The sequence below is a fragment of the Nomascus leucogenys genome, chromosome 5 (genome assembly GCF_006542625.1).
Source record: "Nomascus leucogenys isolate Asia chromosome 5, Asia_NLE_v1, whole genome shotgun sequence".
In the NCBI taxonomy this organism is placed as follows: Eukaryota; Metazoa; Chordata; class Mammalia; order Primates; family Hylobatidae; genus Nomascus; species Nomascus leucogenys.
Genome location: NC_044385.1, coordinates 46913754 through 46927114, shown reverse-complemented (window position 1 = coordinate 46927114; position 13361 = coordinate 46913754). Strand labels below are relative to the sequence as shown.

The 13361-nt window shown below is 54.2% G+C and overlaps 1 protein-coding gene across 1 annotated transcript in view; it reads left to right on the top strand.

Annotated features, from left to right (window-relative positions):
- The window catches only part of LOC115835048 (zinc finger protein GLIS1-like), a 150322-nt gene extending 141797 nt beyond the window's left edge, over positions 1-8525 (top strand). Inside the window, exons 3-4 of the mRNA XM_030812446.1 lie at positions 783-960; positions 7535-8525. Coding sequence (XP_030668306.1) covers positions 783-960; positions 7535-8525 — 1169 coding nt within the window. The remainder of the gene's footprint in view (positions 1-782; positions 961-7534) is intronic.
- The last annotated feature ends 4836 nt before the right edge of the window (positions 8526-13361 follow it).

Here is a 13361-nt window from a genome sequence, read left to right as displayed (position 1 = left end):
AGGTGTGTATCCCTCATCCGTAGATGAGAGAACTGAGGCCCAGAGAGACGAAAGAGCTTAGAACAAGCATGCCTGACTCTTGTTACACTTTATGTGGTTTTTCAGCACTTTCACATCAACTGCTTCAGTTAATCTTCCTAGAAACCCACTAGCAGGGCGAGGCAGGGCATGAGGCAGGCTGTGGAAGAATCAGGCAATAGCGAGGTATAATTGCACACTGCGTTTCTAGGGTGTAACACAATTTGGAAGACAATGTAGACTGAGCTTTTGTGTTAACAGTACCAGATGCTGTTTAGTGAGCACCTACTCCCTGACATTCACGTGTCAGCACCACTCCCTGCGGCCTGTGGGCAGCAGCGCAGCTGAGCAGCCACCTGCCCCAGCTCGTGTTCTCACACCTTGCCTCATGAGCACTGTGTGGTTAACGTGAGGATAATACACTGTATGCTCCAAGAGACTCGGAGTTTCTCTTGTTTACCAGTGTTTCCTGCACCTAGAAGAGTGTCTGTACATAGGAGGTGTCCAGTGTTCATGTAACAGTCATTTAACCACCGGAGACCCAGCATCCCCATCTGAGAATGGAGGATTTTATTATCGATCCTGCTGGTGGTTATGGGAATTAGACGAGGTATCCTGGTACCTTGCATGCAGCAGGGATGCAGTGAGTGTTGGCTCTGGGTGCCCTGTCCCTTGCTGTACCCCAGGGACTGCCCTCTCCCCATACCCCTCTGCAGGCTATTCCCACTCACTGTGTCCCTCTCTCCCTGTCTTTCTCTGCCTAGTGAATGGGAGCTACGGCCACTGCACCCCGAGCTCAGAGAAGAGCCTGCTGGGCCTGGACCTTGCTGAGGGCCCTGGCCCCACCTGCTGCCAGGGCCTGTTCCTCCCTGCAGGAAGCCCGCCGCCCCGGGCTCACCCCCAAGCTTGTGAGAGGCTGCTGCATTTCCCCCATCCTAACAGGTAGGTGTGGGCAGCTGCTTTCTGTGGACACTCCCAGGAGGCCGCAGGACCAAGGGCCTCAGGCCTCACCTCCTCTGTTTAGCTGGGGGGACACATGGGGAAATGGAGGCACGAGGGGCCCATAGCTCAGAAGCGGCTGCCTGGCCTAGATCCTGCACCTTCTGCTTTGCCTTCCGAGAGACACAAGATGGTTCTACTGAGGTGTTTCCCTGCCGAGCAAGCAGATGGAGCTTTTCACAGAGAATCAATCATTTCAGAAGAGGAAGATTCACGGGTAGGTTGGGGAAGGAAAGCCCAGCTCAGAGTTTATACAGTGTCAAACCCTGAACTGCTGATAGGGCAGAGAGGGATTCCTCCCACGTGCCATCTCTGCCCCAGGAGACCATGGCCCACAGAGCCCTGCTGGGTAGCTGTCCACTCAGTGCTTGCACACTTCCAGTGCTGGCCACCCTGTCTCATTAGGGTGTGCATTGGGCTGATACCTGCCTCCTACAGCTTCTCCTGGGGTCTCAGTTGTGCCTTTGTCTTAGTCTATTGTCTGTTGCATATTGACAGAATACTTGGCACTGGGTAATTTATAAAGAAAACGAATTTATGTCTTACATGTTAGGAGGCTAAGTCCAAGATTGAGGGGCTGCATCTGGTGAGGCCCTTCTTGCTGGCTGGGCCTCTGCAGAGTCCCGAGGTGGCGCAGGGCATTACCTGGTGAGGGGGCTGAGCACGCTAGCTTGGGTCTCTCTCGTCTTATAAAGCCACCAGTCCCACTCCCATGATCATCCATTAACCCGTGAACAGATTCATCCATACATGAGGCAGAGCCTTCATGACCCAACCCAGTCACCTTTTAAAGGCCCCACCTCTCAACACTGCCACATTTGGGATTAAGTTTCAGCATGAGTTTCGGAGGGAACACATATCCAAACCATAGCAGCCTTGGTGCCCTCTGGTTTGCTGACAGCCAGGTCAGTCTGCACACCAGCTCAGCCCCAGGCCCCTCACCCACTGCCTGGGGCTGCTGGCCTGAGGCCCACTTCACAGACCAGAGATTCTAAACATTTGCCCAGTTGCTGGTTTGCAGTTTATTCCTTCACCAGCCATTTGTCAAGTGCCTGTCGTGTGCCAGGCACTGTGGTCAGTGCTGGGAGCATCTTGGTGAAGGATGCAAAGATCTCCCCCGCTGGAGTTTACGTTCTCTTGGGAGCTCCACGGTGGATAAATTCCTAAATAGAAGGATGCTGTTCTTCCCAAGTGCAACCATTTTCCTTTGAGAATTTAGATTCCTTCTGGCTTCCTTTGATATTAGTAAAACTTCTGATTTTAGGCGTGTATTCGTTTGTTTAGGCTGCCGTAGCAAATGCCAAGGACTAGGTGGTTTAAACAACAGAATCGTGCTTTCTCACCATTCTGGAGGCTAGAAGTACAGGACTGAGGTGCCAGCAGGTTTGGTTTCTTCTGAGGCCTCTCTCCTTAGCTCGCAGATTACTGCCTTGTCGCTGAGTACTCACATGGCCATCCCTCGGCCTGTGCCCTAATTCCTTTTTTTTTTTTGAGACAGGGTCTGACTCTGTCACCCAGGCTGGAGTGCAGTGGCACAATGTTGGCTCACTGCAGCCTCCACCTCCCAGGCTCAAGTGATCCTGCCACCTCAGCCACTCCAGCAGCTGGGACTACAGGTGTGTGCCACCATGCCTGGCTAATTTTTTGTAGAGACAGGGTTTCACCATGTTGGCCAGGCTGGTCTCGAACTCCTGGGCTCAAGCAATTCACCTGTCTCAGCCTCCCAAAGTGCTGGGATTACAGGTGTGAGCCACCGTGCCCAGCCCTCATTTCTTATAAGAACACCTGTCCTATCAGAGTAGGCCCTCACCCTTATAACCTCATTTAGCCTTAATTATTTATTTAAAGGCTCTCTCTCCAAACACAGTCACACTGGATGTTAGGGCTTCAATGTATACATTTTGTGGGGGACACAAATCAGTCCATAGCAAGGAGCAAGCATCTTTTAGTTTTTGAGCCGTGCATTGTTTGGTGACAGTCAAATGCATTTATCTGCTGGATTCTTCTCTGGAGGCTCCCCATGGTATCCAGTTTCCCTGGTGAAATTCATTCTGTTACCTCTCAGGATAGAAGCTGTGCTAACCTAGGAAAAGCTACGGAAGAGGATTTTTTTTTTTCTTTTGCTAGAGACAGTCAGAAATATCATTTGTCATTTTGAATATCATTTTGACAATTTACGGCACAGGAGAGTCTGTGTGTAGAATTCTACGCTGGCATCAATCTAAGTTGCTGTGCCCCCACACCCTCCCTATTAAAGTGGTTGAATTTGAGCTGACTCTTTCAGACTCACTCATTTTCCTAAAGAAAAACAGACCCCCAGCCCCTGTGCCACACCTGATCCGAATTCCGTGCCTTTCCTCAACCGCCTGATGGCCTTGTGTTTGGGGCCCCTTCTCTCCACTCTTGGTGCCTGCCCCTCCCAATCTCAGGACCTTGCAACTAGCTCCTGGGTTCCTGTGCCAGCCACCTCCTTGCCTCCAGCCTAACTCTCTAATACTAATAAAAGCCTCGGTTTCCTGAGTGACTCCTTCGGGTGCACATTCTCGTATTCAGTCCTCACGGTCCCAGGAGGCCCAGATCCTACGGCTAATAAAAAATAATGGTGGTGTACTTACTGTGCACTGCACCCCAGGCCAAGCACTTTTTTTTTTTTTTTTTTGAGATGGAGTCTCGCTGTGTCACCCAGGCTGGAGTGTAGTGGTGTGATCTTGGCTCACTGCAAGCTCCGCCTCCCGGGTTCACGCCATTCTCCTGCCTCAGCCTCCTGAGTGGCTGGAACTACAGGCGCCCGCCACCACACTGGGTTAATTTTTTGTATTTTTTTTTTTTTTTTTTTTTTAGTAGAGACGGGGTTTCACCAGGCCAAGCACTTTTTATGCATTAATGCGCTCAACCCCCAACTGCCGTTGAGTGGGGAAACTGAGGCTAGAGAGGCCACATAACTAGTTCTGTTCACCAGAACTCTATCTACCCCTCAGCAGAATGCAAATATTCTCTCAGGGGACTGGTCCACAGACTCCCCTATTGGAAGGGGAGCTGCCCAAGGTCAGGGACCTGGTCTTCCCACTTCTTCAGCATCACCCAGCACAGAGTGAAAAGCCTGTTGAGTGAAGTCACTGACTCTCCGTTCCGACTGCAGTTCCTGAGCCCTCAGGGGCATGAGATCTGAGATCCGTGCCTCTCCCCTGAGTCTCTGCTGGAGAAACACTGATTATCCCAATCTCAGCAGCTCCCTTCCAGGGTCCAGGATTATGGACAAAAGAATATGTGCATTTCTGATACTTAGAACATTGAAGCCATAAGGAATGTAACGGTCATGAGACGACATCATTCCATAGACAAAGTTGGGTCCCCAACCTTCTGATTCACACAGATCCAGATTCCAGTTCTTGCTCTATCACTGCCTTGCAGGCTCGGGCAGGTCGCTTCAGTTTTCATAAGTATAAAACAGATGGCGGAATCTCCCGTGAAGCGTGTAGTCATGTATTCAGCAGATACTTACTACCACATCTTCTGCTGTGCTAGGATTGCATAAGACGGCCCTTGGGAAGGTGCCCGGCACTTTCAGCTGCTCAGCAGTTGTTCGCTGTGTTTGGAGACCCAGGCTTGCAATTTCTAGAGATGGGATGGGAGTTGCCCTGGGGTGCACAGGGCTCAGCGGCAGAGCCAGGCCGGAACCACTTCCTGGGCCTCACAGTACGGTGGAGGAAGGGAGGCAGTACTGCCTCAGTGCATATGGGGAGCCACAAGACACCAAGGCCTGAGTCGCCCTCCCCGCCTGTTGCTGTGCAAGGTTTTGCTGTCAGTCTTAGTCACTTGGGTGACTCAGTCACGGAAGCTACCACTGTTCTCTTCTCTTGGTGTTGGTTGATTTACCTGAAGCCATTTTCAAGGGACTGCTCCAAACAGATGTTTTCCTGGCCGAACTCCTGCCCATGCCTGCCTTTGCCAGGCCCAGAATCACAGTCCCCTGAGGAGTAGCTCTGCTTTTGTTTATTTCTTTATTTTGAGATGGAATCTTGCTCTGTTGCCCAGGCTGGAGTGCAGTGGTGCGATCTCAGCTCACTGTAACTCCTGCCTCCTGGGCAAGCAATTCTCCTGCCTCAGCCTCCCGAGTAGCTGGGATTACAGGAGCACATCACCATGCCTGATTACTTTTTGTAGAGACAGGGTTTCTCCACGTTGGTCAGGCTGGTCTCAAACTCCTGACCTCAGGTGATCCGCCCACCTTGGCCTCCCAAAGTGCTGGGATTATGGGTGTGAGCCACCATGCCCGGCCTGCTTTTATTTTTTTTTTTAAAGCCATATAAAGTTACTACTTTTCCATCAGATCTTTAAGATACTCAGAGCTTTCTGCTGGCAAAGGTGGGGACGGTGTGCCAGCCCTGGGGAGAGGGGATACGTGTTTGCCGTCTACCTTGGACTCAAACCTCCTTCTGACTCCACCCAATGATCACTTAGATTAGGGTTCTTGGGAGGGAAAAGGTCGTTAGGTGTAGTTGAGAAACAAACAGAAAAGCCTTTCCCCTTCTCTTTCATTCAGGGGGAGCTTCAGGTCAGTTCAACATAGGAAAAAACGCCCACACTCCAGAGAAGGGGAACAGAGACTCTGGCCAGGCCTGGTCCCAGCTTGCTGCTGTATGCCTGCATACAGGCCCCTTTCCCACCTGTGTGTGATGCGATTGGAGTCCATGCTCTCTGAGGGCCTCCAGACTCTGGCTTTCCCTCTTCCCTGTCCCTTCCCCTCCCCTCCTCTACCTCATGCCTGGAGCTCGGGATGCTACAGTTGCAGGGAGCCAGAGATGGAGGGGCTGGAGCTGCAAGGCCATCTTGGGAAACTGAGGGACGGGTGATGACCCCACAGCTCTGGCTGCAGAGAGCCCCAAGACAGTGGTGGTAAACAGCAATAACAGCACCCTTCACCCTGCCATCCCCTTCGCAGAAGGCTGTCACGGGGCCATCTCACTCGATCTGGCAGCCAGCCTCTGAGGTAGAGAGACTTAGCCCTCATTTTACAGGCAAGGAAACTGAGGTTCAGATGGGGTGAGGTGGCATGGGGTGTCCTAGCCAGACTTCAGGCATAGCACCAGGCTCCCTGTTCTGTCTAGCCAGCCAGGGGGGCGTCCTAACTCTCAGCCCTGCCTCACTTTCCTGACCTTTCCCCTTTTCAGAGTTCTCTGGTGACAGGTAGGCCCTGTTGTCTCTCTCTGCACCTTACCTGGTCCCCCCACGCAGAATGGTGGAAGCTTCAGTGCAGAAATCCCCTTGTGTTATTTAAGCCTGGCCTCCTGCACAGTGGTGGAGGGAATGTTCCCCATGTGGGAGAGGCCCTCTGGGCACCTGTGTGCCACCTGTGTGGTGAAGACAGCCACCTGGCAAACCCCAGCCGTGCCCACATACATCACCCTCGCTCTCATGGGGAGGGTCCTCCTGATGTCCCAGAGGAGGAGAGAGGCCCAGGACGGCAAAGGACCTTGCCCACGTTTGCACGGCTGGATGTGGCTGAGCCTGATCTCAAACCCACGTGCTCCCATGGGCTGCCCTGCCTGGCCTGCCCCGCCCCATGGCTTTTCCCCAAAATCGCAGTTTCATGCCGTCACATTGTGAGGGCCTGAAACCCTGGGACCCCTCAGAAGCTTTTCCTCAGTCCCTCCTGAGACACCCCCACCAGGACTACACTTCAGACTCCCCCATGCAGTGACATTAACAGTGGAAAGACCAGGCTGCTTGGGGCGAAGTGTCATACAATTAGCATTTGTAGAAGTTAAGCTAGATTACAAAAATTAAGAAAGATTTAAAGGACATGTAAGGGGAATTTAATATACCCTGGACCTGGGTGTTCCTCAAAATGCCAACCTCAGCCTTCTTCCTGGAGAACTCACTAGAAGGCCATGGAGAGGGAGCAGGGCAGCCCCCTGGGAGGCAGGATGGCATGGCATCCAGGGCTGGGGGGAGGGTGCTGAGCTTTGGTAAAATGATGCAAAGTCCTCCTTTCTGGTGTTCTCACCACATTCACCCTGGAGTGCATGTTATGACCTTGGCTCCCTGCAGCCTCAACCTCCTGGGCTCAAGAAATCCTCCTACCTCAGCCTCCCAAGCAGCTGGGACTACAGGTGCACACCACCACACCTGGCTAATTTGTAAATTTTTTTGTAGAGATGGAGTCTCACTATGTAGCCCAAGCTGGTCTTGAACATTCCTGGACTCAAGCAGTCCTCTTGCCTTGGCTTCCCAAAGTGCTGGGATTATAGGCATGAGTCATTGTGCCTGGCCTCCTGCCTCTTCTTTCCCTCCCCAGCCCTTCTCTCCCTCTCTCTCCCCATTTTCCTTTACGCTCTGCTTGTTTTCCAGACAACCAATCTGTAGGTGCCCTTTCTCTGCCTCCAGGCCTCAGCCTCTGTCTCCTGCCCTGGGCTTGTTCATCCTTTGGTCCTCAGCTTCCCTGTCTGTCCCCGCCTGGGCCTTCCCTCTGTGACGAGCCCAGCCTCTCATGACCTCTCTGGCCACTGTCTTCCAGGTCACCCAGACCCCAGGCCACCTATGTGAACGGCAGCCTCCCAACCACACAACACATCAAACAGGAGTCCCTGCCCGACTACCAAGCCATGGCAGAGGCCCGCACATCCCTGTCTGCCCACTGTCGGGGCCCGCCGGCCACTGGCCTGCACCCAGACCTGGACCTCCCGGGCCGAAGCCTCGCCACCCCTGCACCTTCCTGCTACCTTCTGGGCAGCGAACCCAGCTCTGGCCTGGGCCTCCAGCCCGAGGCCCACCTCCCTGAGGGCAGCCTGAAGCGCTGCTGCCTCTTGGGCCTACCCCCGACCTCCCCAGCCTGCTCCTCACCCTGTGCCTCCTCCGAGGTCACCTCCATCATCCGCTCCTCCCAGACGTCTCTGGTCACCTGTGTAAATGGACTCCGGAGCCCCCCTCTGGCGGGAGATCTGGGGGGCTCTTCCAAGCGGGCCCGGCCTGGCCCTGCATCGACGGACAGCCATGAGGGCAGCTTGCAACTTGAAGCCTGCCGGAAGGCGAGCTTCCTGAAGCAGGAACCCGCGGATGAGTTTTCAGAGCTCTTTGGGCCTCACCAGCAGGGCCTGCCGCCCCCATATCCCCTGTCTCAGTTGCCGCCTGGCCCAAGCCTTGGAGGCCTGGGGCTGGGCCTGGCGGACAGGGTGGTGGCCGGGCGGCAGGCGTGCCGCTGGGTGGACTGCTGTGCAGCCTACGAGCAGCAGGAGGAGCTGGTGCGGCACATCGAGAAGAGCCACATCGACCAGCGCAAGGGCGAGGACTTCACCTGCTTCTGGACTGGCTGCGTGCGCCGCTACAAGCCCTTCAACGCCCGCTACAAGCTGCTCATCCACATGCGGGTGCACTCAGGCGAGAAGCCCAACAAGTGCATGGTGAGTTCCCACCGGCCGCCAGGCCTCACCCCAGCCACTCTGGCAGAGCAGCACTCACCCCAGTGCCCCAGGGAGGCCGCATGGGACTCCTTCCTCGGGGCTGGCTGAGATCCCTGTGGTTGAAGAGGGAAGGACCCATGCTGTGGATGTGGCCACTGGTCAAGATGGTCAGTGCCCCTGTCACTGGGAACCGTGGCAGAGGGGCCCTCATACTCACCAGGTGCCCAGTCCCCCACCCTGAGGCATTAGATATATCTTAGCACGCCGCAGGGCCTGGGGCTGTGCGCACATGCGATTGGAAAAACAGGCATGGTCAGCCTCTTCTTTCATTGTTTGTGCTCATGTTCCACCTGCTGGTGGCCAAATGAGACGTGGAGAACATGCTCTCCTCCAGCGCTGGGCCCTCACCGCCACCCATCCCAGTGAGCTTCCCTGGGCCTTCTGCTGCTGCCTACAGCCTTGGCTTCCACCAAGGAACAGTGGGGCCTCACAGGCACCCAGCTCGAGAGCTGCGGGTCCCCAGGGCAGGCTTTGGGCTGGGGCCCAGGGTTACTAGCTAAGGCCCCGGGTAGTACCAGCAGCGTTCTTCCTGGAGTTGAGACAGGTTTCTGGCACTAGCATTATGCGTACATGCGCACATGCAGACACACACACACACACACACACACACATGCATATTAACTGTGAGTACTCAGGCCTCCGGCCCTTGTGATGGTCATTTCTGTGACAGGTCATTTCTGCCCCGTCTGTGGGGGAATATCTGTATGAGAGGCTAGGAGCACTCCGTGATACACTCAGCCTAACTGCTGTGCTACCGCCGAGGCCCAGCCAGCCCACTAGGAGAGGTGCCTGCCCAGGAACGGCAGAGCTGGACCTCAGGGTGTGCTCGGTGATGAGAAGCATGGGCCACCAGGGCCACTGCCCAGCCCGCCCAGCCATCAGGGCAGTAGCATGGCTGGTGTGCTGGGGCTGGCGCCATAGCCAAAGTCAAGCTGTTTCACACTTGCACTTGTGCAAGTGTCAAACACTGTCATTGGACACCCACTCATGGAGCACTTGGTCTGGGAAGGGGCATAGTGTCCCCACTCAGAGCCCAGGGTGACATTGTAGGGGCCAGGAAGGAGGCAGGACACATTGGCAGTCAGCAGCATAAACTCCATCCCCCTGGGGCAAGGTGCTTGCCCTTGGGCCCCACCCACCTGTGGAGCTGGGAGCTGGCCGTGGGACAGGATCTGCTTCTGCAGCTTCAGGAGGCTGGGTCTTGAAGGAGGAGAGTTTGCTTTGTAAACAAGTGAGCAGCAGTGAATGGCCTGTGCCAAGGGGAGGCAGGAGGAGGGAGCTTTTGGTTAATGTTCTGGTGTGTGGAGCGGTGGGGGGGAGAGTGCATTGGACAGGCTGAGACTTTGACTTTCTCTTGTGCCTTTGGGCTGAGAGGATGCTGGAAGGAGGCCTGGTGGCTGGGCCAGCCCCTGGCGATGCCCTGGCTTGTTTGGGGTCCTGCGACACATACCCCTGCCTAGAAGGAGTTGACCAATAGACAGCGCACAGGCCAGGCCAGGGATGCTGGGAGACAGCTGGACCCCCATCTCTCCCCGAGACCCTGGAGCTGACAGCTGCTGAGCCACAGTTCTCCTTCACATATTGTCTCTTATGGGTGCGTCTGTGGGTGCCTGTGGGGGCCAAGGTGGAGGCTCTGCGACCCGAAGGAACCTTGATGAGACTCCACAGGACACTGGCTTATACCTGGCTTCTGCCTGTGGTTAGTGGTCTTCTCACAGTGGAGCCTCTGTGTGGAATCACGGCATCCAAAAGAGTATCTGTGTTGGACACTCGGGAACTCAGAGAGGATCTAGGCCTTTCCCACCCACTTTCTAGCTTGGGAAACAAGGCCCAGCGAGGGGTCAGAGGGGCCTGGGTTACTCAATGCAGACTCGGTCTCTCTGACTGCGGCCAGGCTGCCAGGATCTCACTTGATTCCACAGACCTCACAGGACACTGGCTCACACTGGCTGAGGCCTGGCTCTGGGGACCCAGACCTGGACCTGCCGTGGCCCTTGCCTTGGGGACACTCATGCTCAGAGATGGGTGGGAGATGAGTGGCAGGTCCTGGGATGGAGTTTGCGTAGTCTCAGGGAGGGAAGGCCCGGAAGGGCTTCATGGAGGAGGTGATACCAAGCTGTGTCCACACTCACCTATCAGTATTGTTTAATCCTTACAAGTCCTGTAAAACCAAGGGTTTTTTTTACAGATGAAGAAACAAAGATTGGGTGGGGTCTGGCTGGCCTTCCACTTGCTCCCATGAGGACACTTGGTCTTGCCTCTTCCAGGGTTTAGGATTGTGGTGATGATAATACCAGCAAGCAGCTTCCGAGTACAGACTTTGTGCAGGTGCTATTCTAAGTGACAACCCCACCTGGTCCTCAGCACAACACTGTGGGGTAGATACTGTGAACCCCCATTTTACAGATGATGAAACTGAGGTCCAGGAAGATTGCATAATTTGCCCCAGGTCACACAGCTAGTTGGAAACAATAACAACAGTTTTAATAAGAATAGAGGCTAAGAATGATAATGGTAATAAAAATAACTTGCTCAGGGTTACACAGCTAGTAACCATTGGAATGGGACTCGAGCCTACATCTTTCCAAACTGCAATGCTCTTGTTTGTGTAGATTTGCTAAACTGACTATTCTCTGGGCTCTTAGGGCCGCCCCTGCTGGGTGTCACCATCTGGAGACAGCAGCAGTGATCTGGGCTTCGGAGGCTTGTCAGAGCCTCCCCTGGCCTCCTCTTGCCTGCGGTGGGGTGGGCGTGCTCCCCCTCCTCCATGATGCTGGCACAGTGGGTAACCCAGGGGAAGGGGTGGGCCTCAACCAGCACCCAGATAAGTAAAATCTCCCTTCCCTATAAAATTATTAATTTTTCATGACAGGCCTCTGCTACTATGCACTGTAATAGACAAAGGAATTTTGGACCCAGAGCCTCTGGAGAACAGGAAATAGATGAGACATTTTGATTGAAGAGTAAATGGCCCACTAAAATAGCAGTTAATCCTTTTATTATCTTTCCAGCAGCCGTTTCCACAGTTCTTTCATGAGGTAAGCCTCCCCCATCCCATCCGACTGGAACACTCCCATTCTCACAGCTGGCTTACATTTAGCCAGCGGAGCCTCTGCTCCGGCACCAGGCAGGCCTCAGTGTGCTGAGAGGAGCCCAGCTCCCCTCTGCCTGAGCATCTTAGTCCTTAGGCCAGGCCTGAGACTAGGGACTTGCTGGACCCCCAGGGACAATGGCACCATCCATCCCCCACCCTGTCCTCTGCACGGCCCATCCATGCTGTCCAGAGGAAGCTCCCTAATCTTTTTGCAATATCCTGTTATGTTTCTTACGTTGCCCGAGTTGTCTCAGCCTTATTAAATGTGGGGCTTCATCTGTGTTACGATAACAAGGTTACGCGTCCAACCCAAATACTGACGCGACGCCTCCAAGACGTTAACTTTGAACAGATTAATTTCATGCTTTCTTAGGTTGGTTCTCCCAGACGGCCGGAATTCTGATTGTCTGCGACTGCAGAAATTAGCAGACTGTAGCTTGCTTTTCTCCATATGAAGAAGGAGAGAGGCAGAGTGAAAAAGGAAAAGTCATGACAATGACCCTACCTTGGGTTTTATAAAACAACAATAGGCATGAGAAGAGTCCCTTACTTTGGTGAAGAGTTTTACCAAAGCTGTGAGCACAGTCCGGAAGGCATGTGCAGAGGTGAAAAGCCCAGGTCTGGAGTCCCACAGACCTGGGACCCAGCCTGGTTTAGTCACTTGGCAGCTGTGTGGCCTCGTGCTGGTGACTTACCCTTTCTGAACTACAGCATACTCGATTGTAAAATGGAGCAATAATAGTACTTGCCTTTTAGGGTTGTTGTGATTAGGGATAAAAGAGATGATGTAAGGGAAGGTGCTTGCTTCCCCATCACACTCCAGCATTGATCTCAGGTGATGTGTACAGTAGCCCTGGGGCTTAGGGCAGGGTTATTTACAGCTGATTTACAGATGAAGAAACTACGGCACTAAAGAGCCAGTCAATGGATGGCAGAGCCTGGACTTGAGACTCTGTAGCAGCCTCTGCTCTCAGTAGGGTGGGCAGGGCAGTGTGTGGGCAGTTGCTCCGGGCAGGGCAGGCACTCTGTCCTTGCCACTCGATATCTACCAGGGATCCCTGATTCTTTGCATCTTGTTCATTGACAGTCGCTTGCAGATCACCTTCTCTGAGTCAGACAGTGTCTGCTCAGGCGGCATGGAGCTAGGCTGGGGCAGCTGGACCTGTGGCACAGGAGGCCCATGCGTGTCCTCCCAGTCCTCATGAGCTGCTGGAGTCTTGGGCCGGGTTTTCATCCTGCCCAGCTTCCTCTGGCCACTGCAGCTGCACTGGCCACTGGTCTCCATTCCTTACGCCCCTCTCCACTGTTTGCCAGTCTGTCCCAGGTGCCTTTGAATCTAGGGCCAGAGAAATCGATCTGGTTGAAAGCTGAGTATTATGGATTGGCCTTAACTAGCCAAGGAACTCAGAACGTAAGCCACCTGGCTGGACCTGCCGGGAGGGCCTTGCCCTCCTAGCCTGGGCCAAACTTAGGGTCATTCCCCATAATCCTGGGGCTTCTGGCTTTCCCTTTTGCCTTGCCCCAAACCTTTACCCCCCTCCCCCAGCCCCTGAGAAACAAAATCCTGGGTGCTGGGAGGGGCAGGGGAGCTAAAGGGAGTTGCTCCTTACTGAGATTCAGAGATTGTTTTATCCTGGCTCAATGTGAGCCGTTCCCTATCTGTTGTTTTGACCACCTAGCTGGGCATCGTGGTACATGCCTGTAGCCCCAGCTACGTAGGAGGCTGAGGCAGGAGGATCACTTGGGCCAGGGAGTTTGAGGCTATAGTGAGCTATGATCACACCACTGTA